The sequence below is a fragment of the Hyposmocoma kahamanoa genome, unplaced genomic scaffold, assembly GCF_003589595.1.
Source record: "Hyposmocoma kahamanoa isolate Upper Pololo Valley unplaced genomic scaffold, ASM358959v1 270, whole genome shotgun sequence".
NCBI lineage: Eukaryota > Metazoa > Arthropoda > Insecta > Lepidoptera > Cosmopterigidae > Hyposmocoma > Hyposmocoma kahamanoa.
Genome location: NW_020653770.1, coordinates 2,502,599 through 2,529,838, shown reverse-complemented (window position 1 = coordinate 2,529,838; position 27,240 = coordinate 2,502,599). Strand labels below are relative to the sequence as shown.

Below are 27,240 nucleotides of genomic sequence, written 5' to 3'. Positions count from 1 at the left end.
AAATATATTTATGGGCGCGTTTACAAACGCCATCTGTGTTCCTTTAGATAAACTATTTGCAAGAAGGTGTGTTTATGCAAACAGGGCGCTGTCATCTATCGTAGTGTGAACATAATAAAATCTCATTTAACTAAAATGATTATATTTCTAAAATAACGTGCAAAATCCTAATGGTAAAATTGTTAAATAATGTTTGTAATATTGTTATTCTTAACAAGCTTTTATTTTAAAATTAAACGTTAACAAAAACGTAAAGATATTGTATTGACGTAAAATCGACTCCGCAAATCAGAGGTCGGCCAAAAAGAATGGCAATAATTGTGTTAATGTTTTTCCGCGCTTTTTTTGTAACAACCGCGATTATAACCTCGGCTCTGTAACTGAATAATAAAGTTACTCTGAATTGCATTTATTTTGTTAATATTAACGCGAGTGTCCGTTTCGCAATAGAAGTTTTAAGTAAAAGTGTAATTTCATTTTTTTTTTCAATTCTAATGAAAATTTGTGCATTTGACCTCCATTTCACCTGATGGAAAGTGACGATGAGGTCGACGATGGAGCATGCACACTTTAAATAATGCCTATTCACTCTCGCCTTGAAAAGACCCAAGTTATAACGTTCAGGGAACAAGTCTGCAGGCAGAGAATTCCACTCCATAGCCGTTCGCCATATAAATGTGGAAGCGTAACGCTTCGTGCGAATCTTTGGAATATCCACAACATAGGGGTGGAAGCCAAGCCTGCGCCTAGTCCCCCGTTGATGGAAAGGGGAATGCGGAATTAAATCGTGTAAGTCCATCGCACACTCTCCGTGATATATCTTATAAAATACCGATAAGCAGGCAACTTTACGGCGGTATTGAAGGCTCTGCAGCTTCGCCTCTACTAGTTCCGAGTCACCTATAAGCCTCTTAGCACGCTTGTCAATTGAATCCAAGGTGGCCACTTGATATGTAGCAGAGCCATCCCAAAGGTGGCAACAGTACTCCATACACGACCGGACTTGTGGTTGATACAGCTGAAGTAACAGTCCCGGTGTGAAGTAACGCCTCACCCTTAAAAGGATGCCAAGCTTCCTGGCTGCATTTTTGGCCATGGATTCAATGTATCTGCCGAAGTTCAGATTGGACGACAGGTTCATTCCAAGTAGCTGGAGATGGTCGGCTATCGGTATGGATATATCACGAAAAGTTGGAGTTAGCTCAAAAGGACTCTGTTTAGTGGAGAATAGACACGCCTGCGTATTGGTAGCGTTAAATTCAACAAGATTGCCATCGCCCCAATCGGAGACTGCCTTGAGCGTCAAATTTAAACGGTTAACCATGGACTCTCGACAAGACTGGATTTCCTCTCCGCTGACCTTTGCATTGGTCAAGTACCTGTCTACAACTGTGCTGTCATCAGCATACGCAAAGGTACCTGGAATTAACATATCATTGATATGCAGCAGAAAGAGAGTTGCAGACAGTACGGATCTATCGCCACATGTTCGGAAGAGTAGCCTTCTAAGACCACTCGAATGGAACGTTCAGTCAAGAAATCTTGAAGCTTGCTTAAAAGGCTTGCGTGTCAGACCCTGTCAAAGGCTTTAGAAATGTCCAAAGACACTGCAAGTGCTTCGCCTTGCTTTTCTATAGCCTCGCTCCATATGTGATAGGCATACACAAGAAGATCCCCCATAGATCGTCCTCGTCCGAATCCATACTGGCGATCACTGAGGAGGTCATTGTCTTCAAGGTATGACAGGAGACGGTTGTTGAGTATACGTTCCATAGTCTTGCAGAGCATAGTGTAGTCATTTATCTCGTGATGTCTGAGCGTCCTGACGACGACAACTTACAATGGCCGGATGGTTCCGCGCCGACATATTCGTAAACCATTCATCAGTGCTAGTTGAAATGGCCTAAATCATTTCTGGTGTCACATAACTGCCATAAACTATTTTTTTATGATTTCAAATGACGGGAAGCACAAGTCGTGCGCTTGGTGAGTGACACGCCTACCCATAACAGTTGCAGTGCCACTTGGAACTTTATATCGAAATGATCTGACGGGCACTGCTACTTCACCCTTGACCCTAAGACAAAAGTTGACAAGTTTCATGTGTTTCTTCATTTAACCAAAATCTTTACCCTTCAAAACCGTAAATACGTACTTTCCTGAACGAACTCTTTTACAAGGAATTCTACTGCTACTAAACCTACTATTGTCTTGTTTTCTTCGATTTCAAGTGGGCAAAAGTTGTTTGTTTTCATGAGTACAATCATCTCTAATTTTTCCATTCTCAAGATTCACTTGAAAAACGATGTCCCAAGTAGATAGGTCTAACTTCAGCTAACAATCGCGTTCATAAGGTTTTCATTTCCAATGTGTAGCAATCGTGAAAACCTATGTACATACATTGCAAAATTTATATAAAAAGAAGAAGTCTAAATTATAACTTTTTAACCGACTTCAAAAGAGGAGGTTGTCAATTCGACTGTATTTTTTTGTATGAATGTTATGCGATACATTTGAGAACCGATTTTGATGGTTCTTTTTTATTGGAAGAAGGTACCTTAGTATTGATCCCATTTAAATTTGAAGAGAATATTCCACCTCTAAGGTTGGTAAACTAGGTGCTAAATCCGGTTTGGAATTTTTCCTGTAAACTATGTATTTCAATAAAACTTGGCAATTAGATGTAATTACATGAACTTTTAAGGTCGGTTTTTAGTACTCTGTACTAAGATTATGTACATAGTAACATTAGACAAAAATAATGAATGTTAAAATATAATTAATTTATGTTTCTAAAAACGTGTGTTTTTTATTTTCCTGTAACCAACTTATTTCTTTCTGTGTCTCTACCATGAGATTACAGTGTCAGTTTTCGGTAGCGACCGCGTGAAATATTTGTATAGAAAATGTTGTTCCTTCTTGTGACCGCTTGCGGTACTGTATGATTTGCCATACAAAATTGTGAAGTAAAACGCGGTCGCTGGCGACAATTGTCTTAGTAATCTCGTGGTAGAGGCACTGTTCCTCATTCTCTGACATCTGCGACTCTATGGTAAAAAAAACTTTACACAAATTTCTTTCCGCTACTAATGAATAGAGAAACAATCATCTCGCTCAAAAGAAAAATGTTATTATGACATTTTGTAGTAAATTTAACATTATTGTACAATATGATGACTAATGTAGAAATGTTATTGAGATTAAAGTAGAGGACAGGCATGGGAAACAAAGGTCAAAGAAAAATGAAATCGACAAGATAAAAACAAAAGTGGGTATCAAGTCGTATATTTATTACACCCACAAGAACATAGCCTAAGAAGAAGGAGAAGCAAGGACAGTGGCGTTATTTAGCCGAATTACGAGGTACATGGACCCTCCTACAGTGCTGCGTCGCTGTAGCAGGATATGATATCGCACCGGAAACGTAATTGAATAACAACAAAAATTATGTATTTATTTATGTTTACATATAAAGTTCATGTATATGTGTATGTCTTTCATATATATGTATGTCATTATCAATTATATATTTTATTCATATTTAAATTTTAATTTTATTGTACAATAATTAGTCCCGCTGACTTCATTTCTACACCACGGCTAGGGTTGGCGGAAGAGATCTCTGAGACAAGCTCACCGTTGTATAAGTCCTTTGTAACATGTGTTTTAGACACATCTTTTCTTTGTGCAATAAAGAATGATTAAAAGTCTGAATATTGTCGATTTATTAGATTTTTGTGTGAATGATATTGTATTTTAAGGTAATAAATAGTACTGTACTTTGAAAAAATAAGGTCCTTTACAATTCTCACTTTTCAACGGTCATGATAAACTTAAATCAGATTTGAGTATTTATATTGTTATTATAACGATAAAATGTTTATTACATACATTAAATGGTTTGAAAACCCCGTAGTCTATGGAGGGACGTTGGCTCTCCGTGTGTATTCTTCTATTTACCGGTGAGTGTTCAGAAGAACTTATCGAATTTGACATCGTTACGATTGCTTTATTGGATAAAATAATTACACATTTGACCTCTCTCTCCCTTGACGTAAAATGAGAGTGAGATCGATGAAAGAGCCCAAGTTATAGTCTTTAGGGAACAGATCTACATGCAGGGAATTCCTCTCCAAAACCGTAAAGGAGTAGAACTCGTCCCCATGTCTTTGATGTCTGGCGTACCAAGATCAAGCGGACATCACGTTCGTTCCTTTCTAGAACCTGCAAGTTCTTGAATGGGCTCATTCCCGAAGTGTTCTTCAATAGTGTCTTTATAAAGAGAGTCACTCAGTAGTTCAACTTCCAAGTCTGGCAATGTACAGACAGTCAAAGTCCAGGGAAGTACTGCCACCTTTCCTATTTCTGTCGCCAAGCAGTAATGTCAGCATTACTGTGTTCCGGTTTTGAAGGGTAACGATGTTGGTGAAGTTACAGGCACATGGGATAGATGGCGTGTCGCTTATCATCAGGCGCACGACTTGTTTGTCCCGTCACTTGATATTATAAAAAAAAGCTCTTCTAATGTTCCAAATGTCCATTGGTAACGATGCCCCGTCATATGGCCCGTCTGCTGTTGGAAAATTCAATGGCATAAAACCAACATTAAAATAACTAAGTAATGTAATATTTACATCAGAAATTTTTATTTATTTAACGATTATCACGATAATGCCACGTTGGCAATTTTGACGCTAACATTATGGGTACGGCTAGCAAAATAAATGCTAGGGTATATTATTACATTATATTTTTTAAGTCAACATGATATTTGCGTTAGTAACATAAATTGACAACTGTTGTATTAAATTACCTTATTACGTACGGACAACGGTACGCCAGACCACACATTTTTGTTCGAAAATCGCCTCCAGTGCAACATAACAAGATACGTCAATGTTTAGCTAGATGTGCTGGCGTGTGTACAAATATGGTAAAAAATTCTGACTACGTATAAAATACAGAGAAAATAGAAAAATTAAAAAAATAATAACAATCATCACATAAAATTTAATATTTATTCTTGATCCCTTGCGCAATATATATTTATACATCTTTATTGGATAAAATAAGCATGTGGCTTTAAGAATGAACGGCACTCGGAACTTGATTTTTAGCGTAACGATTTGACAACTCGACCACTTATTTATTTATTTTATTTATTGGATAAGATTCCGAGATGTATCCGTGCCGATAAGGGACCACCTTTAGCTACTTGATCTGGACTTATCATCCAAAAAACTTTGGGTTACATCGAGTGCTGACAGAAAACTACGCATACTTTACAAGGTCAGGCGGTACTTCACACCGGAACAGCTTTTAAATCTGTATAAAGCACAAGTTCGATCGTGTATGGAGTACTGCTGCCACCTTTGGGACGGCTCGGTTATCAATCAGCCGCCTTGAACTCGGTGGAGCAAAGAGGCAACGAGACTTATTAAAAACAATTCTCTTGTAGAGTCGAAGCTACAAAACACTCGACCACCGCAGAAAAGTAGCCTGCTTGTCGGTTTTCCATCGGATACATTTCGGGGAGCGTGTGCAGGAACTTTTCAATTTAGTTCCACTCTCGCCGTCCCTAAGCGCTTTGCTTCCTCTTTTCTGATGCGTACGGCAAAGGAATGGAATGCTCTATCTGTATTTCCCGAAAAGTACAAATTGGGGCTATTCAAGGCTAGAGTGGATACGCATTTTTTTAGATAAACGCGTCCCATCGTCGGTCAAATCGTCGCTTAACATCAGGTGAGATTGTGGCCAACCGTGTGTCTATTATGTGTTAAAAACAATGTACAAAACAGTTTATATGTTTACACAGCATGACCAATCATGAGTAAACAATTTTGTTACAATATATTAATAAAACGTCCTTAGGTATAATAAAACTGTAACCATGATTATATTTGCGGTAATCAGTTATAATTTTGAAAATGGTGCGCTCACATGTCCACAGTGCACGAGTATTATCGTATAGCAACATAAACCACATGCGAGTCCACTGAAAGAACTGAAATGGACATCTTGGCGGAAATCGGCTGGGAGCAAACAATTTGAATTACAAAGCTGTACAGGTTCATCCTCTAACGTCAGCGAAATTTCTAGGCAATAATTCTATCCAAAGACATTTCTATTCACATGACCCAATTACCTATACAAAATAGACATCACGGAGAGTATCCGATGGAATTGCACGATTTGATTCCGCCTTCCCCTTTCCATCATCGGGAGACTGGACGTGGTCTTTGGGTTCCACCCTTATGTTGTGGATTCGCACGAAGCGTATCGTTTCCACATTTGTATGGCAAGTGGTTAAGGCGTAGAATTCCCTGTCTGCGGACTTACTCCCCGAACGCTATAACTTGGACCTTTTCAAAGCGAGAGTGAATAGGCAATGTTTAGGTGTACATGCTTCATGATCGACCTCTTCCTCACTTTCCATCAGATCAAACGTTGATGACTTGACCTGCACTGTTAGCGTTTTGTTTTCAAAATCTTTCCACGTGTTAAGATTTAAAGTGGGAATTTCGACAGTTAGATGTGACCAGGAAGTATATTTTTTCCTATCTCTATAAAATTCAAGTTTTCCTAACAAAAGCGAAACATTGAGTTGACTACCGTGTAAATTTTCCTATCATAAGTTCACTTGTATCTTTATGGTTTAATCTCTGTCTTAACTAATACTCTTTATCTATTTATGTTTGTAATGAGATTTAAATTTATTGTTAACACGGGCTGCAACTGATTTTAGAGGAAACTATAAGTTAGTAGAACAGTCAATTTAGTTAAAAATTAACCGCCTGACCCTTTTATTGCTTCATTTTGCACTAAGAACCACTGTTCAGTCACTTCAGCTTACGATGAATACAATGGCAGGCGTTGTTTCAATAAGAACATCAGGGCCCTGATTTTAATTCAAATGGGAATCGATCCGATCGGGTAGCTCATTCGCAATATTATGCGTCTCGACTCGAAAAAGCAGTTTCCGATCGGGAGAAGCAATCAAAATCAAGCTGCATGAAACTTATGTAGAATTAAGTATATAGGTTAATAACAAAGCAAGTATATATTTGAATATGATGGTATGATATGATATAGAATAGAAATTTATTTCGTATAAAAGTCACAGTACACACACAATAAAAAAAACTTAAATAGATAATTATGTAAAGAATAACAATAAACAAAACTGACCGCGTGTGCGCTGTGCTATTACAGAATTGATCGTCCACTCAGCTAATTGCCCTTTCACTGAACGGCGCTGTTTTTCAGTATCCACTGAAAAACAGCGTCGTTACAGAAATACACGTGTCATTGAACATAGCAGATGTATAACTAGATTACATTGTCATGAGCACTATTTCGACACAACCAATTTTATATATGATTGCCAAAATTTAAAATCAGCACGTAGCTGCTGTTTAAAGTTCAGTTGAATTGAATATAGTTTCACTATGTCTACTTGTTTTAAATACTGAGCTTCTGTCATCTATTTTAGTGTCGAAGAAATTTTTTGGATGTAAATTATTTGTCTACCAAGTTTTATCTGTATCCACCAAGCCGATTTTGTTTTTATAAACATAGTATTTTTATAATTCAAGTGATTGGATAAACAAGTCGTGCGCCTGATGGCCTGTCCATAACAGTTGCAGTGCTACTCACGAGCTTTAAATCGCAAAGATCTGAAGGGCACTGCCACTACGCCCGTCACCCTGAGACATAAAGTTTACAAGTCCCATGTCTGTAATTTCATCAGCACCCTTACTCTTCAAAACCGGGACACAATAATGCTGATATTACTGCTTGGCGGCAGAAATAGGTAAGGTGGCAGTACTATTCTGGAGGAACTCTTTCTCAAGGAGCTCTGTTGCTAGAGTAGGTATTAGTAGGCTGTACTAAAAAATATTAATCATGTGCTCTGCTCGTTATTGATGTTACTTTTTTCTAGGGCGACCAAAGAGTATCAAGCAAATCGTCTTCCCACACAGATGGTAATATTTTGATTTAATTATAACAATTCTACCTTCGTTTGTTTTTCCGGTACGGCCAATTCGATAATCAACATTTCAGTCCTAACGTTTTATTTTATCGTTGAACGACTGTCGTGTCTAGCTGTTCCCAATAGATAGTGATGACAATTTATAGGTTTACGGCAGCCGCTTTGTCGTATGCACTACTACAGAATCGTTTAAAGCTGCGATTATCCGTCGTCACATTTTTGCCGTGACGTTTTATTTATCGTCAGACGACTCGTTCTAGCTTTTCCCATTGTCGCGTCAGTCTGTCGTCGTAAAGTCAAAAAAGTCGTAATCGACAGTTAATCGTGTTGTGACCAACTTCATTTAAAAATACAAGCCACGACAGTTCAAGTTGCACGACTATCTGTCGTCACGACATTATGGTGAGGGTGTAATAGTGGCTCAAGGTGAATTCAGATTTTCCTAATCATACAATACCCGCGACTTTTCTTTATAAAAGTTCGCGTTCTTGTTATAAAAGTACTCCATACAGGTTGTGTAATGTTTAAACTATCTATATCTCAAATTTCATCCAAATCCTTCTAACCGTTTCGGAATGAGACGTAATAAACATTAATCTAGTGTGTATGTAAAACGAATACGTTAACAAAGGTACGTTAATACAGATATGAACACAAAAGCCTACTTTTCGTGAAATTTGACACAGAGACCGTTGTTTAGTCATCAACGGCTACTTAAAAATTTATGAGTAAAATCGATTGACATATTTGTTTTACTGATGGCTGGGTTTCTCGTGCACAGCCTATGTGGGTTGGTATTTCTGACTTATTTATTTCTATCGTGCTAGTCCAAATCGAAGGGCTGGTCACATGTGACTTGGGATCTTTAGATGAACCACGATTGTTGACGAACAACGCATGTTGTTGTGTTACGGTTACATCCTTGTTCTCCCTACCTTTTTTGTCAACCGCTGTCTACCCAATGATGATTGTAAGTTTCTTTTAATGCCTGCCTCATTAAATTTTTCCCTATCGTTTGGCTACCTTTCTCTGTATTTTCACTCAACTACCCTTATATCCTACCTGTGGTCTTGCCCGAGGCATATTATGACCTGCTCAGTTCCACTTTCTGCTGTCATCTTGGCGATGTCGATCTGATTTGTCCTTATCCGGGTCTCTGTGTTTTTCAACCGGCCTCAGTTATCATATAACTATCTATCTGCGGTATTTGCCGCGATAATAAAGTGACCAACGTGCGAGACTTGGAGAGTGCGATTAGGATTTCGTCGCTCATAAGGCGGACGGCTTTAAAAATGCTGTTAGCTGGATGATATTGTTTAACGCTCTCTCTCTCTCTCCTAGCATTCTTGGGTATTATTCTGTTGTGTAGAGCCCCCATTATAAGGTGCATTCTAATCGATTGAAACGTGTGCAGAGTAAAATATCTTCGGCTTGTTTATTACGGTTAAACGCAAACATGTTATGTCCATCAGGAAGGTTGTTGAAACTTAAAATAAGTAATGTATACTATGTGGTTTGAATACAATTCGAAGATATAAGTGCATGGCTTCTGAAGTTCAAAATTTGGAAAGTTACGAGACGTATGACGAATCAAGTATGTTTGGCGGGTCAGTTACGATAAAATATTTTAATGGATCGGGGAAAAAGTGTGATAATTATATATACTTTTTTTATTAAAAGAAGGAAACGAAAAGAGAAGGATATAAAAATTAAAATAATGAATAATGAGAAAAACATTTAATGCATAACGCCGCTTAAAGAACGCAGTTTAAACAAGACTTGAAATAAATGTTGGATTCAATTCTATCGTTCTATATTATATTTACTTCTAAACTAAAAATACTTATGAGGTAAGGCCAGTGTAGCAAATTAAGGTGTTTTGTCCGTTCTTCTACGTTACATTTCACAAGGCTGACGGAGTCAATAAAATAGAATTGTAGTAAGTAATCATTAATACAAAGATCGAACACTCAGACAAAATTCCTTCGATCCGGTCGGATTCGAACCGACGTCTTCTTGCATACCGTGCCAGACGCTGTACCAACTAAGCCACGGAACGTCGTGTCTTTGTATTTAGTTTTTCAATGACTTTTTAGTCGTCAAAGTTTCTAATTCTAGTAAATTTCACAAAAAATAATTGAATATCAATTCAATAAAAATTTAAAATGTAGTAAGTAATTTGCAGCAACAGCGATGTAGTAGTAAATATACCACCACTGTTGTTACGATCCATCTCTATGTTGCAATTAATAAATAAAATTTTACATTAGGCGTGTTAGCTGGTTAAAAGCACGTTATTAGAAAAATAAATAGATGGATGATTAGATAGTACAAAAAATAATTTGTTTCAAGTTGTTTTATATATTATGTTATATAGTCACGTGAGACTTCTTCCAGTGATAAATATACTCATTTATAAAGACACCTGTGTCTCCGACAATAGACGCTTTTGCCTTATCTCCTGACGCTTGATCCGACTAATAAAATTTAAATAGAATCTAAAGACATTATTATGAATTACACTTATAACAATTTCTCAGTTTGTATTTAGTGTTTTGCAAAAGGTGGTGTCATAGTAGTGTGAAGTTTGTTCTATAAAAATTAAATATGGCTGAAAAGGTTACCGTCGCTGCGTTTTTCATGCAAATATTATGTACTTTGGCAAGTATGTGTACCTAGATTAATATTTATGTTTCACAGGAAGTCTGAGGAGAGTAAATTAGGAAGTCAGATGGTCCACTTGACACAAAACGGTTTGCTTCACTTGTGGACAATGCAATATTAAACATTAAGATGTAGGACATAAAATCTTAAATCACCTGTAACACCATAGGTTCTATCTAGCCTTTCCTAGCTGTCATAATTTATTAATATATTAGATAGAAATAGGTAAGGTAGTGGTGCCTAGTAGAACTCTACCACCAATAAAAGAAATAGTTTTGTCTTTTGTCGTTTTAAATAGTTAATCAAATCGATTTTAATACACAAAAGTGCATGTGTTATTGTTGCTCTACATTGACAATGGCTCAATACGGGTTGGCGATTTCATGAGCATTTAAATCGCTTTAAGACCTTTCTTCATCATGAATGTTGACTGTTTCGGTAGACTGCTAGTGCAGGCTTTTCCGGTGAGAATGAATCCGTAAAAAAGACAATTGTTCTCCCGACTAGGCTGTCATTGGTGACTTCCACATTTTTGGCTGATAAATAGGCTAATATGCTAAGGTGTATAATTATATTATACACCTTAATAAAGGGTTTTCCATCAGGGGCGAGTAGATTGTTACAGTTCATAGCAATCATGTTGTTGAGGCTGCTTTTATTAAATCTGTAGTTTATTTTTCAGTCACTAAAAACAAACCATCATGGCAAGTTACAAGTTCAAGTTTACAAGTTCGAGCAACACGCGCAAATGATAAAAAAATATTATCATAATGGGTGTTCTATTGTAGCAACGATGCGCGCGCAATAGACAGACTCCCTCGGGTTTTCCTGAATACTTTCACGAATAGCGCGAAGTTTTCGGCAGATTTTGCGTTTCAATGACGTACGAGTGTTGGATGATGATTTACTGAACAAGTCGACTCGAATTTGGTCACCAAACATTGAATAGTCAACTAGGAAGGATGACCACATAAATCGTAAAATGAGCACTTTGTTACTTGTCAATAGAACACCCATGATAATATTATTTTTATCATTTGCAAGTGTTGCTCAACGCTGCGCTGTAGCTTACCATGATGATTTGTCTTTAGTGATTGAAAAATAAATAACAGATTTGACAAAAGCCGCCTCAACAACATGATCGCTATGAACTATCAAAATCTACACGCCCTTGTTAAAAAACCCTTTAGCTTTATTATTAACTATTTTATGTTACTTAAAATGGTGTTCTTCTAGGTGACGATTTAAGGGCATAGTTCTAAATATCGAACATGTAAGCCTCTTCGCCGTGTTTTTGTGTTTTACTGTATATTTAAAAATGCTTTTCAGTATCAGGCCTCATAGCTCTCATTGGGTTCGTATACGCCTGGCCATCATACAATATCGAGAACTTCGAATCTAATAGCACCGTTTTGTCCTGGCCTCTGACAACTTTCGAAAAATCGCTACTCGGAAGTTTAACTAACATTGGTGCTTTATTATTGACTCCTACGTGTGGATATGCTCTTAATATATTTGGAAGACGATATTCAGCTATGCTCTTTGGATTGCCTATGATTGTAAGTAACTTTATGTGAACATAATTAATATGGAGTTCGTCAAGGGTCCAAACTGATGCCTTGATATTTTAATATGCTTTGCAAAAGCAATGGACAGTTAACCGTGTGATTAGTTCTCAGTTGTTGTTCAACAATTTCTATGGACAACGTCATTTTGTTTGTTAGTATCATGAAATATAGTAACGATGAAGAGAGACCTTAAAAATGAATCTACTAAATCTACTACAAACGGATGAGGTAAAAGTATATAAGTAAATACTCGACGATCATTGCAGAGCCTATAATTGTAATAGGCAACAATTACACTTCTTTGCACATACTACTTGCATACACAATATGTATGAGTTTAATTAAATAAGGCAAAGATACGCGGTGTAATCTAAGGTCTATCCTAAATCCTTGACTTTTTAGTTTATATCAGATAGACATTTTAAGATTAATGAGCAGCCTATTTTCAACAAAATTAAATTGTTTTAATTTTATTATTATATTATAATATTTTTAAGCGTTGATAATACCAAATACTGAATCAACCAAGCTGTGTATATTTAACGCTTTTATAATTTTTCCACGATCTCAATATCTACAATCCCAAAAGATTGCTATGAAGTTTTCTCAAGGCGCTTTATAATTTTAAGCTTTTAATAGATTTTGCTCCAATCTCAGATAAGGATATACATATCAGATAGACATATTGTTGGCGCTGCTAAAAGCACAAGCACATGGGTCTTGTTTACTTATATCTCAGGGTGACGGATACAGTGGCAGTGCCCCTCAGGTCTTTGCTGTTTAAATCTTTGAGTGGCACTGCAACTGCGATGGACTGACGTGACGCTTACTACCAGGCTCACGATTTGTTCGTGAGTCGTCATTTCTTTTTTTCTTTCTTTTTCTTAATTTTAGATTGGCTGGACGATAATATCTTTAACAAACTACACTCCATTAATCATTCTTGCAATGGGAATATCAGGTTTTGGAGCTGCTGGCCAAGCTGTTACTTCAGTCTATATTGCAGAAATTGTACAAGACTCCATAAGAGGAATGTTAACATCGTCTTGTGTAACGATATTCTTTGCTGGGTTATTGTTCTCTTATGCAATAGGTATGTATAATTCAGTATTCGAAGTAAATACACGTACATAAGTAATGTGATTTTAAGTTCTAGTCATTTTTATTTATGCAAGGGAAGGCTCACTAAATTTGAACTCTCCAAATGTTTTTAAATTGATACAAGTAATTCTTCTAGCACAACTAATTCGGGTTGTTTATATGCCCCATGGTCATGTCCGGCTTGAAAAAATAAATATACTCCACTGAGATACCGAAAATAATTTCATTTCCTAAAGCCATGATTTAGCAATTCATTGTCATCATTAGCATATACATTTGAGTGAATTTACATTTATTTTCGCATAAGAAAACAAAGGAAATGATAACAGAGTACAATTATTTACATAACAGGCGGATACTTGACGTATCAGCAAGTTATATACGTGCATTTAACGGGATCCTGTCTATATATTGCTGTATTGGGATTACTGAAGGAGTCACCGGTGTATTTGGTACAAAAAGGGAGAGAAGAGGTAAAGTGTTCAAGATTGTATTACCTGAGAGATTAGACAGTACTTGCGTGCTTGACGTTGGTTACACAAGAGTACTGAAGTTACAGACACGTATGTACTTATTCAAATAATAATAATAACGCTTACAATAGCCCCCGCACTAGGGAAACCCTATATCGCGGTTGCCATGGACGCCCACAACAGACAGATAACCACAAACTACAACTAAGCTCACGAGGGAAATAAATGTAAGCCATAAAAATATTTCTCTTGTCCGGGAATCGAACCCGAGACCTGTGCGTGGCATGGTAAATCTTCAGCCACAGAGGCAGTTGATAATATGAAATAAGAAAGAGAAATGTCAAACGTTTAAACCTCTGTGTAAATCAAATCATAAGAGAATGCATGAATCTGAAGTCTATAAAATGCATAACCGAAAAAAAATACTGAAAATCATAAAGTCTGCTGTACCTTTATAGACTTGGAAAAGGCTTCTGATAGATTAGTCAGGAATAAGCTATAAATATTACTGTCCATGTATGGCGTAAACAGCAGTCTAATTCAAATTCTTTACTCTGATTCTATTAAGTAAAATGAATGGAAAAAAGTAAATGGAATTTACAATGAATGTTCTTCTTTGACGTCTTCGTGGTTGTTCAAACTGCTCATAAGTTGTTTGTGAATAAATTGTAACTACCCTCAAAACAGATTCAGGAGATGGTAACTGTTATGTGCAAAGCGCTTGAAAGAAATTACGTTAACGACGAGAAGTTAGAACAAGTTAAATTGGGTAGTAGTTAATTTGAGGTGGTAAGTGTTGAGGTGAAACTTTTAAATACAGAATAATTAACAGTTTAATAGTAATAAATAAATGATTTGACAGAAATTCACACAATATTCATGTAGAAAGTATAGATGTTAGTAGAAGGAAATATAGAGAAAGATCAACTCCAGCGTATAATATACTTTCACCGTATTGAATATGTCTTTAAAATAGCCAGGTTATAAACACTAAGAACTAAAGGGCGTGTGTGAAATATTTATGACATTGGAGGGAGCGAGAGAGATATGTTTAGCGGCTGAACGTTCATAATCACTGACTACGGCAGTGATATGACGGGCATGACGATATATACGTATGTGATAATTAAACTTCCAACATTTTCACTAATAAACGCTTTAATGTATGTATTCTAACTAAGTAATTCCAATAATACTAGCATTCCAGTGTACGATAAAACACAGGGCATTGTTTCCAGGATGCAAAGAGGTCAATAGCATTTTACAGAAGAGTTGATGTGACCTCTAAAGAAGTAGAGGTCGAAATAAAGAAAATAAAACTACAATTGGATCCAAGAATTGATGAGATCTTGCATGGAGAAACTGAAGGTAAACTATTACTTAATGGCGTGAAAAGGGTAATTGAACAGGTTTAATGAACGTACATTGATTTTGTTAACAAGCACATTTCAAATTTAAATAAACCTGATAGGGTCCAAAATTAACTGATTTCAAAATTAGCTTTAAAATTCTTTTCTTAAAATTTCCATTGTAATTCATTATTTTACCTATTTGGTTCGACTTACTTATCTGTCATACAGCTAAAGGCTACCGCATCAAAAACATCAAATGGTTGTCATTTGCTGTAGTTTTCTATCTGCAACATTGGATGTACACTAGCGCCACAACTCAAGTTAAACACAAATAGTCCATCTAGCCATTACATTTGAATCGGTTGGAAATACTGCAATAAGATCACATCATGATATTGATATCATAAAATCTTGAGATTTTGTAATTTCACTGCAACCTTACAATTATCTTGCTAAATATATAAAACAAAAATCCTTTCCGTTATCAAAATCATCACGTTAATGATCTTGATACAATCGTAGCAAATATTAATATCTACAAATGCAAATAAAACATGAACATAGCATAAGCAAAAATAAATATAGATTTGTTTTGTTTGCAGTAACCATATCAAAGTACACTTAATTTTAGATCTTGGATGTTGTTTCTAGGAGTGATGGAAAATGTGAGTGTTGCAATTGATAGTACCGACATTGTAAGGATGGAGTTTAATTGGGTCTGATAGTAAAAATCAAACATATTAAGTATTTTTTCAATACTTAATATATTTATGCTGTATCTTTATTCAAATGAACTATCAGATAAGGATGTCTGAAATTTTTAAGATTATTGTCACTTTTTACCATAATGTAATAATAATAATTACTTAATAGTTACATGGCATAGATTACAACTAACCAGGTTTTGTACAATACAATCTGAGCAGGTGGCCATACTTCCCACCTCTGAATTAGATGATAATCTTTGTTTCAGTGTGTTTTTTCATTAAAAATGTGATCCAGATAGTGCATCATTTCAACAAACTTGATTTTCACCAGATTCTTATATAAAATAGCAATGGAAAAGTGAAAGCAAAACGTATTTAAAAAGAAAAAGTAAATAATGAAAAAAATACGATGCAGTAAAAAGAAAAACGTTAAAATACATGAAACGAGATGCGATTGATGAAACGCGATGCGATTGTACAATTAAAAGACCTAAAAGGATGCTTTGAACTGACGTTCTTATGAAATCAATGCTTTTTACGAAGCTATTCTAGAGTCATGGTTTGTACTGGATCGGCACTCACAGTGTTGTATCCCTCTAGGTTTACCATTTGCATGTCCTAGATATCACTGTAATGGATGAAAATATTTTTTTAGTCGGTACAATATTTTGATTTTTGACTTATAGTAAAAGCTGTTGTCATTTTCAGTAACATAATAAACGCTACCTACAGTCAAAAACTTTCCGGATGTTTCTAGAAGATAATATTACTTTTATTTAAAAACAAAAAAAAAATTGTAATACAAGGTTTGATCACCTGTGGACAGTACTACATCTTGTCTTTTCAATGTGAAAAGTTCGCGTGGTTTTTCGTAGAACCTATTATTACTACTACTTTTGATACAAATTTATTGCAATGATACTCATTCTTTCAGAACCACACGAAAAGGAATTGCTTGACAAAAAACTTCAACCCGTCGAAGAAGTCAAGAGCGTGTCACAATGGCAATTCCTGAGTAAGTTACTTAGTAAGAATTTTGATATTTTAAGGAGATTTGTTCATCATTTTCTACTCTAATGATCAACACAAAATTGATACTCTGGCCTTTAACATTTTAAGACCAATAACTGTGGGTTAAGGAAGTACTGTTATAACTTTGATATAATCCCACACACCAGGAAAAAAAAGTGCTTGATTTAGATTTTTAAGTCTATTACAGATTCTGTCATCAAGTCTTCGTTTTTTTTGTATAAACGTAGATTCTTACATAATGTTTATCGGCACCAATAAATGATCGGATATGTAATGAGCTTCTTGTTTAATAACTATAAATTATTATCTGTTTATTTGCTACTTCTTTGTTTCGTACAGAAAACTCCGAATCTTCCAAACGAGCTCTAATGATGGCCCTAATCATCATGACAGCAAATATTATGATGGGGGGTATTGTACTGCAAGTATACGCTGAGCCTATGTTCAAGGAAGCTGTACCGTCGATGCATCCAAATACTTGTGCAATATTGCTAGCCGTCGATTTAATGGTGGCTAGTTTTATTTGTGCTTCTGTAGTCGACAAGTTTGGGAGGAGAGTAAGGAATGATTTTGAAAATTTTTTTATAGAATACTATGAAAAAAAGTTCCTATTAAAACAATTCAATGAATTGCTGCTCAATTTTTCTTATTTGAAATTTGTGACACAAAGTTATAGGCTCTGGACTAAACTACTTTCATGCTCATAATGCTATAACCGCTTAGATAAAAAATATTCAAAGATACCTTCTTTGCAGTTCTTAATGACAACATCAGCGATAGCAACGGGAATTTGTACTCTCTTGCTCGCATCACAATTGCACCTAGGCTATGGACCTTATTGGTACACCGCATTCCTCATTTATGCTTACTGCTTCGTGTATAATCTCGGCGCTGCCACGGTGCCTTATATTATGAGTGCTGAAATGTTTTTGCCTGAGGTAAGTCAGGAAAGAAAGAACTTTACACAGATTAATGGAATGGACTTCCATTTGTACAAGAGTCGTGAGATATAGTCCAAAGAATTGGTAATGGGTTAATGACATAACTCTCAAAGCTCACTAATTGTAGATCAGCAGCAATGGTCTAAGTGGAAATCACATGTTAGAAGTTGCAATGTAGAATTAGCCTCAAAGGTCGTTTAGGTAGTAGTGGGATCGAAGACCTGAACGTAGCATAAAGCTCATGGGTGGGTTGTGTGTGCTTAGCAATTAATGAATGTTTTTCAGTAGATGATTCGAAATATATAGTATCAGCTTGTGTTTCTATCTCATTTTTTTTAAATGTATCTTTGTAGTAAGTACCAGTAGCAGAGTTATAAATATGACTGTTTGCAAATGTTGTTTAATGAGTAAGAATAATAATAATAATGTGGTTCAAATCAGCTACCAAGCTGTGAAGAATAAAGTAGTAGATAATAATAATAACGCACACATTCATAACCCCGCACTAGGAAAACCCTGTATCGTGGGTACCATGGATGCATAAATAGACAACCACAAATTACATCCAAACTCACAACAAATAAATATAGGCCATACAAATATTTATCCCGGCCCGGGATACGGACCCAGGATCTCTGCGTGGCAGTCCAGCAATAGCCGTTCGGCCACAGAGGCAGTTATGAAATTATAAAATTCGGTGTATATCATCATCATATCAGCCGGAAGACGTCCGCTGCTGAACATCGCCCTCCCGCAAAGATTGCCGGACTAGTCGGTGTATATAATTATTTAAAATTGTTAATGGTGTATGTTTTCTCGAAATTCTGATTATTTCTCTGATTTCAGGTCCGGGGTCTCTGCAACAGTATGGTAATGGCTTGCATGTGGATTAGCAACTTTGTGACTCTCATCATCTTTAACCCGATGGTCGACAGCTTCGGTCTTGGGCCTTTGTTCTACTTCTTCACCATAATTTGTATTAGTACAGCCATTTACAGCCACTTTTGTCTCGTTGAGACTAAAGGCCTTTCTGCCGATCAGATACAGTTGTTGTTTTTGAAAAAAAATAAGAAAGAGAACATTAAGGTTTGATTTAGTGAAGGTCCACCTCTCAATTTGAAGAGCGCGTTGTGACGATGTAGTTGTTGATTGAGTGAATGTATTAGAAAATTATTTATATCACCAGTAGAAATATATGTTTCTTGAGTCTCAGGACATATTTTAACGAGGTAATCGTTTTGATCAATATAAAGAAGGTAATATAAGGTTGGTAAATTGTACTAATGAAAAGCAACTTCTAGTAATCTGCATTAGAAGTTGCAAAAGAAGTTACTATTCTACAGAAATATTTATAGTAATATTATTTTCTTAATCTTATGAAGACTGTAATTTTCAAGTTTATTGAATGGCACGATGTTTGTCACCATGATATTTAATTATTTTGTGAAATTTCTCCCACTAGTTTGTAACTAGTAGTTTATGTGATTGTTACATTAGAGGCACTAAAATACGAGTATGGGTTTATGAAACGAGCAGACAGGCGAGTTTCATAAAAACATCTCACGAGTGTTTTGATGCCTACTTATGTACAGTTACATACACTGCTTTATCTACACACACATTAAAGCTCTCTATGATGTGTTCTGGGGGGTGATTCACGTAATCGAACCATTACGATATCGTAGCGATTTAGTCGTTGAACTGCTTTTTCGTATTCACGTCTGACAGTGAACGTCAACGAGTCCCATTTTAAAGTCGTTCGATCCAAATGTCGTTAAAGCGTATTCTGGTATAAGAATCGACTCTAAACGACAAGTCATACGTATTCTGCTAAAATTTTGACAGTTCTTTCAATAGACTTTCGACCACTAGATGTCAAATTTCACAATCCAAGATGTCGTTCATAGTCGTTACGTTTCGATTCAACTCATATCAACATTCGTTCAAGTGATACGTGAAAACTCATTTTGGATAGGACTACGTAACTTCAACGATATTTTGATATCTTGAACTTACGTGAATCGCACTACAGGAACCGCATGTTACGACTGGCGAAATGGCGGCAAATAAAAACTTTTCTCACTCATGTCACACAACCGTAGTTTTTATTTTTAATTCATAGACTAGAATCGGCCCCAACTATCATATCGTTCGATATCAAGTAACGTGTGAAATTGTCAAAATTGTTTGCTATTGACATTTCATTTCGAATAAAACTTCATCTCGACTGATATTAGAATTGAGGTCCAATTAAATTGTATTGTTTTTCCGCGATGTTCGAAATTTATAATAGCATTTTTACATATCGAGTTCTTAGGTTTTCGCGATTGTTACACATAGGAAATGAAACTATTTTTCCGGATTTAAATCGCGTATATTTGTTTTTTCAAACAAACCGTTTTTCAAAAAAACAGTCAACCGTGACCATGGGACCTGTAAAGGGCCCGAAACGTCGGTTTGTTTGAAAAAACAAATATACGCGATTTAAATCCGGAAAAATAGTTTCATTTCCTAAGCATTTTTACAGATAAGAAATTTGTTCTAACAAAACAGTTTACCTTTATCCTGGCGTGACATTCAATAAATTTTAAAATTACATTTATTAAAGCGACATCTCTAGTCTGCTGCTGATACCTGTAAAGGTATCTGGCTGCGTGAAGAAAAGCTTTCATAGATTTCTCACAGATGGCGTTTTACGACAAAAAAGTCGTTAAAAGCGAAAAATAAAGACATGCGTCTTTATTTTTCGCAAGCACAGAAAAATTCGTAAGGCCCGCTAGTTCGTTCTGTAGATTAATGGGTATAGCATCTGGCACGGTTTGCTGGAAGATGTTGGATCGAATCCAGCCGGATCTAAGGATTTTTTCTGAGTGTTCGATCGTTGTATTAATAATTACTACGTATAAAGATTGATTTGTGATATGTATCTTTATACGATCAAGTCTTAAAATTTGTTCCGTGACCCAAGAAACTTCAGCTGAGGTCATATTTATTTTAATAAACATTTTTAGAGCACATAAAAGTGGTTTTTACTTAATATTCCATCGACTGCGAATATTTCAAGTAAAATTTTCTTGTTTAAGGCGAGATATTTCAACGCGTTGTGAGGTGGGGGGGACTGATATGAATAAAATAAGAACAGGCGGAGAAAATTTGACACAGGTCCGACGTCGACAAGCGACGGCGACCGATGGCGACGGACGGGGCAGCAGGCGACGCGGCGCGTCGTTAAGCCGCTGGGCAGTTTTCACATTTTGGGATAAAGTGAATTTAATAACTTCAGGGCTTCATTTGAAAACCAACATTTATCAGTTGCTCTGTTATTACAGATACAGATAAATAAAAATATGGAGGTATTTCTCTTTAAGTAATATAAAAATTATGTGCAGATATTTTATTTATATATCGTCTGCTTAACCGCTCACGCGATGCGCTCATCCTACCGCAAAATGGCAGCTATTTGGTTTCGCAAATTAGAAAAGGATTCAGTTTAAATACAAGTTTTTATAAATAAAAATTATTATTCTGCATTGCTAAATAAATACCCTCCGTACTACAACAAAAACATCTCAAATAAAATGCAGTAATACACCGCAAATCCTGCACTTAAAAAGCACTAATGAAATTTTTGGTCTACTTGGGTAAATATGATAATATTCTGTTTGAGTGGTTCTAACGTTTACCATGAAATTACTCCTTAAAGTATAGTTTATAAACATTTATATTCAGGGCAAACTTAAAAAACGCTACTTACGGTATGTTTTCAATAAATAAACACAGAAATCACCAGCCTAAACAATAACACACACGATTGTCGTGACGTATTTTTGAAGTTGTTTATTTTTTTAAATGACAGACCCAGGCATTAAAAACTTTATGGTTTGCTCGAATAGTTACCGAAATAGCAATTAGTATTAGTTCTTTTACCTGTTATAACTTCGATATCCGATAAATCGGTATAAAATCATCACCGGCACCTCTAGGTGTGGTATGCGTCTATGGCTGCATGTATCGCGTGAGCGGTTATAGGTAAAACTACATAAGTGACATTTTCCGCAAAAAAAATCCAAATTATGTTGTAAGAATTTCACCAACTTTCTGCAGATAAAACTGTTACCATACATACATATATAACTGTTTACCATAGCTACATAAATTAAAAAAATTTTGTGGAAAATGTCACTTATGTGTTTTTACCTTTAAACAAACGATATGTAATTCATCCGATCGTATCAAATCCCGACAATTTAGCCTTTTCCAATATTTAATATGATCGGTTGAATTACATACTATCATGTAATATATTAGCACATTCTTTGAACAATATCTTTGGGTGTGCACATTGACTTACAATTATATGGACGTCGGGTCCGCGCTAAAAAGTGTCCGAACTTATCGGGCGTTAAAATCGTATACAGAGCGTCATTCACGCTTTAGTCTTCGTTTGTTCGACTGACAGCGAAACAAGCAAAATTAGACAGTACTGCGATGACATTACAATTTAAATTCAACGTTTTAGCTTTTTCATATTCCTTTACATGTCACTACGTTTAAATAGGTTCACTTGGGACATTTTTTTCGTGGTTTTTGTATTAGACCCGTCGTCCATTTATTTGTAAGTCAATGGGTGTACAGTATATTTTTTGTGAGACTATTATTTAATAGTAAATAGCTAAACCATTTGATATAGCAGAACAGTTTTTACCGCTTCTCGTCCGAAGACTCGCCTTAATGAAGTTGTTTATCACGGCCGACAGTTGAAATTCGGACACCAATATATATTAATTGACATATTACTACATTAATAATTGAAGATACGTGTAGGCCCTCTTTTGGAGATATCCATATACAGTCTGCTTCAATATTGTTAAAAAATCAGACTTATTTTAATGTTTAAACAGTCTCTTTTATTTTTTACTGAATTTCGTGTATAAAAATTGAGACAAGATTTTAGATGAAATGAGATTCACTCAGTAGTAGTGGAGCTCCTTGTGAGAGAGTTCGTTGGCTGCTGCCAAGCAAAAATGTCAGCGTTACTGTGTTCCGGTTTTGAAGGATAAGGTTGCTGGTGAAATTACAGGCACATGGGACTTGTCAACTTATGTCATACTTAGGGTAGTATTTCGATTACTAATGGAAATAACTATTCCTGAGACAGGTTCTGGTCGTATCCTTGCCATCAGGCTCATTGGCAGACTTTTATTAGACAGTGTTTTTGGTTTAAAACCTATTAGCAGTTAATGAACTTGCAGGTTTGGTTCTGCCTTACCTATTTCTGCCGCCAAGCACTAATGTGAGCATTACTACGTTCCGGATTTGGATGGTTAGGGTGCTAGTGAACATTACAGGCACAGGGAACTTATCGGCTTATGTCTCAGGGTGACAGGCGCAGTGCCAGTGCCTCTAAGATCTTTGCTAGTTAAAGCTTTAAGTGATACTGCAACTGTCTTGGACAGGCGTGTAGCTTACCATCAGGCGCGCGACTTCTTTATCCCGTCACTTGATGTTATTAAAAAAAACTGTGATTTTCAGATATTTTTGTACTAGTTCGTCGTTAGCCGTGGTAGCTTAATTTAAACAATCGCCTCTCAAGCATAGGGTCGTGGATTCGAATCCGGGCTTGCACCTCTCAGTTTTTCGGAATTTACGTGCGAAATTATTACTTTTTTGTACTAGGGAAACCCTGTATCGCGGACACACATAGATAATCACAATAGCGTGTCAGTCCAGGATGGTAACCGTTCGGCCAAGTAGGTAGTTTAATTAATTATTATTATTAGGGCAAACTAGGGGATTAATTTTTTTCTCGGTTTCCGACGTTTTCCGGTAACCGATTTCTATAAAACTTGGCAAATAGATGTAATTTCCGTTAACTTTTGAGGTATAAAAGTTACAATTATATTCATTTTCTGTTTTGATCCTTTCTTCACACTGTATTAGACGATTTATCATATCGCAATGCTATTACAACAATGTTGTAATACAAAAAATATGAAATTTAAGATAATGTTGCTGAAAGATTTGAATTTGATTCTCTACACGTCATTAGAACCGCCGTTCGGATATTGCAAGAAACAATGAACGGACACTTAACTCAAAATGAGACAAACTTTATGTGAGCATGTTCTGGCCAAACCAGTCCTTACTCAAAAATATTTGGCAAGTAGGAAATGTAATTTCTTGTACACTTTAACACGTGCATAAATAGTAAAGCTCTTTCACAACAAGCGAGTAACTCGTTTTTCAATGATTCTGGAAAAACACTATTTTTGAGTTAACAAACTATTGTATTAACAGTGTCATATGTTTTTTTATTATCTTTTAATATATAAGTTAAATTGGTTCTTCAGTGTCTATTATTTGCTTTGGTACTTTGTATTTGGCATTGTGTGTAAAATATAAACTATAAACAATAAAATGTAAACAATAAATAAACTCTTTATATTCTGTCTTTTAACGTGAATTTTCGTAAAATAACATTTGGAAAAAATCCTAATGACATCTAAATGCACCTTCAATAATAAAGTGGCATAATACAAAAAGTAAATAGTTTGGGAAACTGATAAAACAGATTTTAAAAATAACGTATATACTTTGTTGAATCCTAGTAAATTCTTAAATTCTAGTAAAAAAATCCTTGTCTTGAAAAAAGTAATATAACTATCAAATTAATTTTGTTGATAAAAAGTTTTATTTCGCTTATTTCCTCAGTGCAATACAAGTGAAAGAAATATCTGGAAATTTTTAATTACGTGTTTCAACAAATAATATGCTAGAAAAAGAAATATGGTATTAACCTATCACTATAATAATGAAATAAGTCCAAAAACAAGTAGTTTTATTAATAAGTGTGGTGAATAAATATGTTCCTATTTTCTGTTAGACAAAGTATTGACCTGTACGATAAAACAAAGTCATTATATGTGCGTATGCGCAATCGTGTTAATTTGCATGAAACTTAAACCGAACAATGATTAGAAAAATCGAGTTCTTTTATATTCGCGACTTTAGGAAACGAAACTAAAAATTAGAAAATTTCTTTATTCTTATCTCTCTCTATACATTTAGCAGAAAATCGACGATAGATTTATTTTAGAAGCTGAAAACTTTTGTTTTTTCTATTTTCACTTAAAGTTGTTCAAACGTACACTTTCAAATCGCAAAATATGACTACACCTTTTAGTTTCATCCTGTATTACTTGTCAATAATAACAGAAAATATTAAAAGTGGCAATTCACTTCTGGGCTTTAAAATATTTGGCTTAGCATTGACCTCTGACGTCAACGTTCGTGTCTTCATTATAAGAAATTAGTTTTTTATAATCCCGAAATGGCTGCGGTATGGCAACACGCCATCTCATAATTTTGTAGGTGAGAGGTAAAGGACCTTAAGTCCATATTTTGGAATTTAGATGTTTCTATAAATATTTAGCTTTATCACGCAATGCAATTATTATCGGTAAGAGCAAACATGCTTGCCCGTAGATTCGTCCGATGTACTGCTGCAGTGAAGTTTACACTCTTTAGAGCTTACTGCACATCACTGTACACTGGCGCTCTATGGACAAACTACACCCAGCGCTCCCTGAATGCTCTACGCGTGCAGTATAACAACGCTTTTAGGGCGCTGTTGGGCTTGCCACGTTTCTGCAGTGCGTCAGCCATGTTCGTGGAGGCGCGAGTAGACGGTTTCATGGCTGTACTACGTAAAAAGTCGGCGTCGCTACTGAACAGAATACGTGACAGCCCCAACAGCCTCCTGAAGACTGTTGCGGAGAGATGTGAGTGCCCAATTATGCGGCACTTAATAAATAGTACTAGGTCAATAGTAGAGTATAAGTACTAACATAGTTTTAAGTCTGTACTAACACTTTATGGATCACAGTTGTCTTAAATAAAGAATTTATTATTATTATTATTATTATTAATGGTAAAAAAGTCCTATCGTAATTTACTTTTGTAAAGGAGGAAGGATTCTCGACCGTGGGATGACGTCACGCAGCTCCAAGTAAGTCAAAACTCCAAGTAAGTTGGTAGAAAAATGGTTATTGCCGTCAATAACAATTTCACCCTGTATGCCGAAATTACTCCCTATATGCGGAAGGTCCGGGCAGTTGTTCCCAAGAAGGAACTCACTCTTGGAAATCGTTTCGTATACACCCTATTTATGATGCGCAGTAAAGTTTCACCTTATATGAGCGTACTTCGATATCAGACTTAACTCCTAGATTGACTTACTGAGCTCGAAGTATTTTCAACATAAACAAAATTGTGTTGAAGCTATTCGAGGGAAAATCTTAACACCGCAATCAGAAAATCTTAGCATGTAGCGGATTCTTTATGAATTTAAAAGTAAACATTCTTGCTTAGGGACGTCTAATATATAAATAGGTTTGTTACACATTTATTTAACATATTTTACTTCATGTTAAGATTACCTAATTAATACCTCATTCTCTTTAAAACGCTCTGTAATAAAAATCACTATTTGGCCCTTAAAGTTCTGTCTTTACCTCTCATCTGCAGAATTTCTTAAAAAGATTGCGTAACAAGGAGCAGTAGTAATCTACAATAAAATATTAGTATAGGAATTTGTTGTGCGACTTTGTGTTACTATTTATTTAGCGCAAAAGATACGTCGAGTAAGATTTCTGTTTCGAGGCTTATTTTATTATATTATTTTAGTTACAAATGAATAGTCATTAAGAAAGACGTAACAGGCAAAATTAGAGCTTCAGTAAAAAAATCGAAAAAAAATATAAATAAAATGGGGAAATTGCGACAATGTTATACGGCATTTACGGGTAAGCTTTATTTCTGTTTTTTTTTAAATAATTTTTAATAGCAGTACCCAAGCAGCACACGCATATGTATCTAAATATGTACTATAAGATATCTAATAGAATTTAATTCGATTGAATATTTTAAGAGTTCTGAATCTGAATATGAATATTTTAAGAGAATTCCCTCAAGATATCTCGAAGAAGTTTTCTAGATAATTTAAAGTAAAAGTGGGCACAACTTTATTAGTAGATCACAAGAGTACTTTGAGAAACTATCTGCAGGTAGTGTTAAGAGTAATTCTTATCTTTTTTGTCAAGTAACCCTTCTAGAATGCTACAAGACCATTTGTAGAATGTAGACAGTTTTTATTTAGTCTTGTAGACAGTTTTTAGATAATTTATAGTCTATGATAGTTTTCTTAGAAATGCTATTTTAAAACCAAAATACTAAAGCGTTACAAACATAAGACGCAATTCTCTTAATACTAATAGATTTCAAGTAGATTTTATTTAAAAAAATACTACAATTAGGGTTTTTACTCTATAGGACCTTGTAAGAGTTCATGCAAAATGGATAAAGTAAAGAATATTAAAAGATCTGGTGATGGTGGTGAACCTTGGATATT

The 27,240-nt window shown here is 35.4% G+C and overlaps 1 protein-coding gene across 1 annotated transcript; it reads left to right on the top strand.

Moving 5' to 3' along the window:
* Nucleotides 1–10,600: 10,600 nt before the first annotated feature.
* On the top strand, nucleotides 10,601–19,472 carry LOC113229028 (facilitated trehalose transporter Tret1-like). The gene is made up of 10 exons (XM_026462499.1): nucleotides 10,601–10,658; nucleotides 11,987–12,216; nucleotides 13,120–13,318; nucleotides 13,678–13,799; nucleotides 15,038–15,196; nucleotides 16,459–16,516; nucleotides 16,793–16,873; nucleotides 17,230–17,447; nucleotides 17,646–17,828; nucleotides 18,678–19,472. Exons 1-10 carry the CDS (start codon nucleotides 10,601–10,603, stop codon nucleotides 18,921–18,923), a joined length of 1,554 nt encoding a protein of 517 aa, XP_026318284.1. The 3' UTR covers nucleotides 18,924–19,472.
* The last annotated feature ends 7,768 nt before the right edge of the window (nucleotides 19,473–27,240 follow it).

Bases quoted from the DNA above. Each gene is read 5' to 3' on its own strand.
- LOC113229028 (XM_026462499.1), top strand. From the start codon at position 10,601: ATGGCTGAAAAGGTTACCGTCGCTGCGTTTTTCATGCAAATATTATGT. The intron at 13,800-15,037 runs GTAAAGTGTTCA...CATTGTTTCCAG, and splicing joins TACAAAAAGGGAGAGAAGAG to GATGCAAAGAGGTCAATAGC. The intron at 15,197-16,458 runs GTAATTGAACAG...GTATCCCTCTAG, and splicing joins TACTTAATGGCGTGAAAAGG to GTTTACCATTTGCATGTCCT.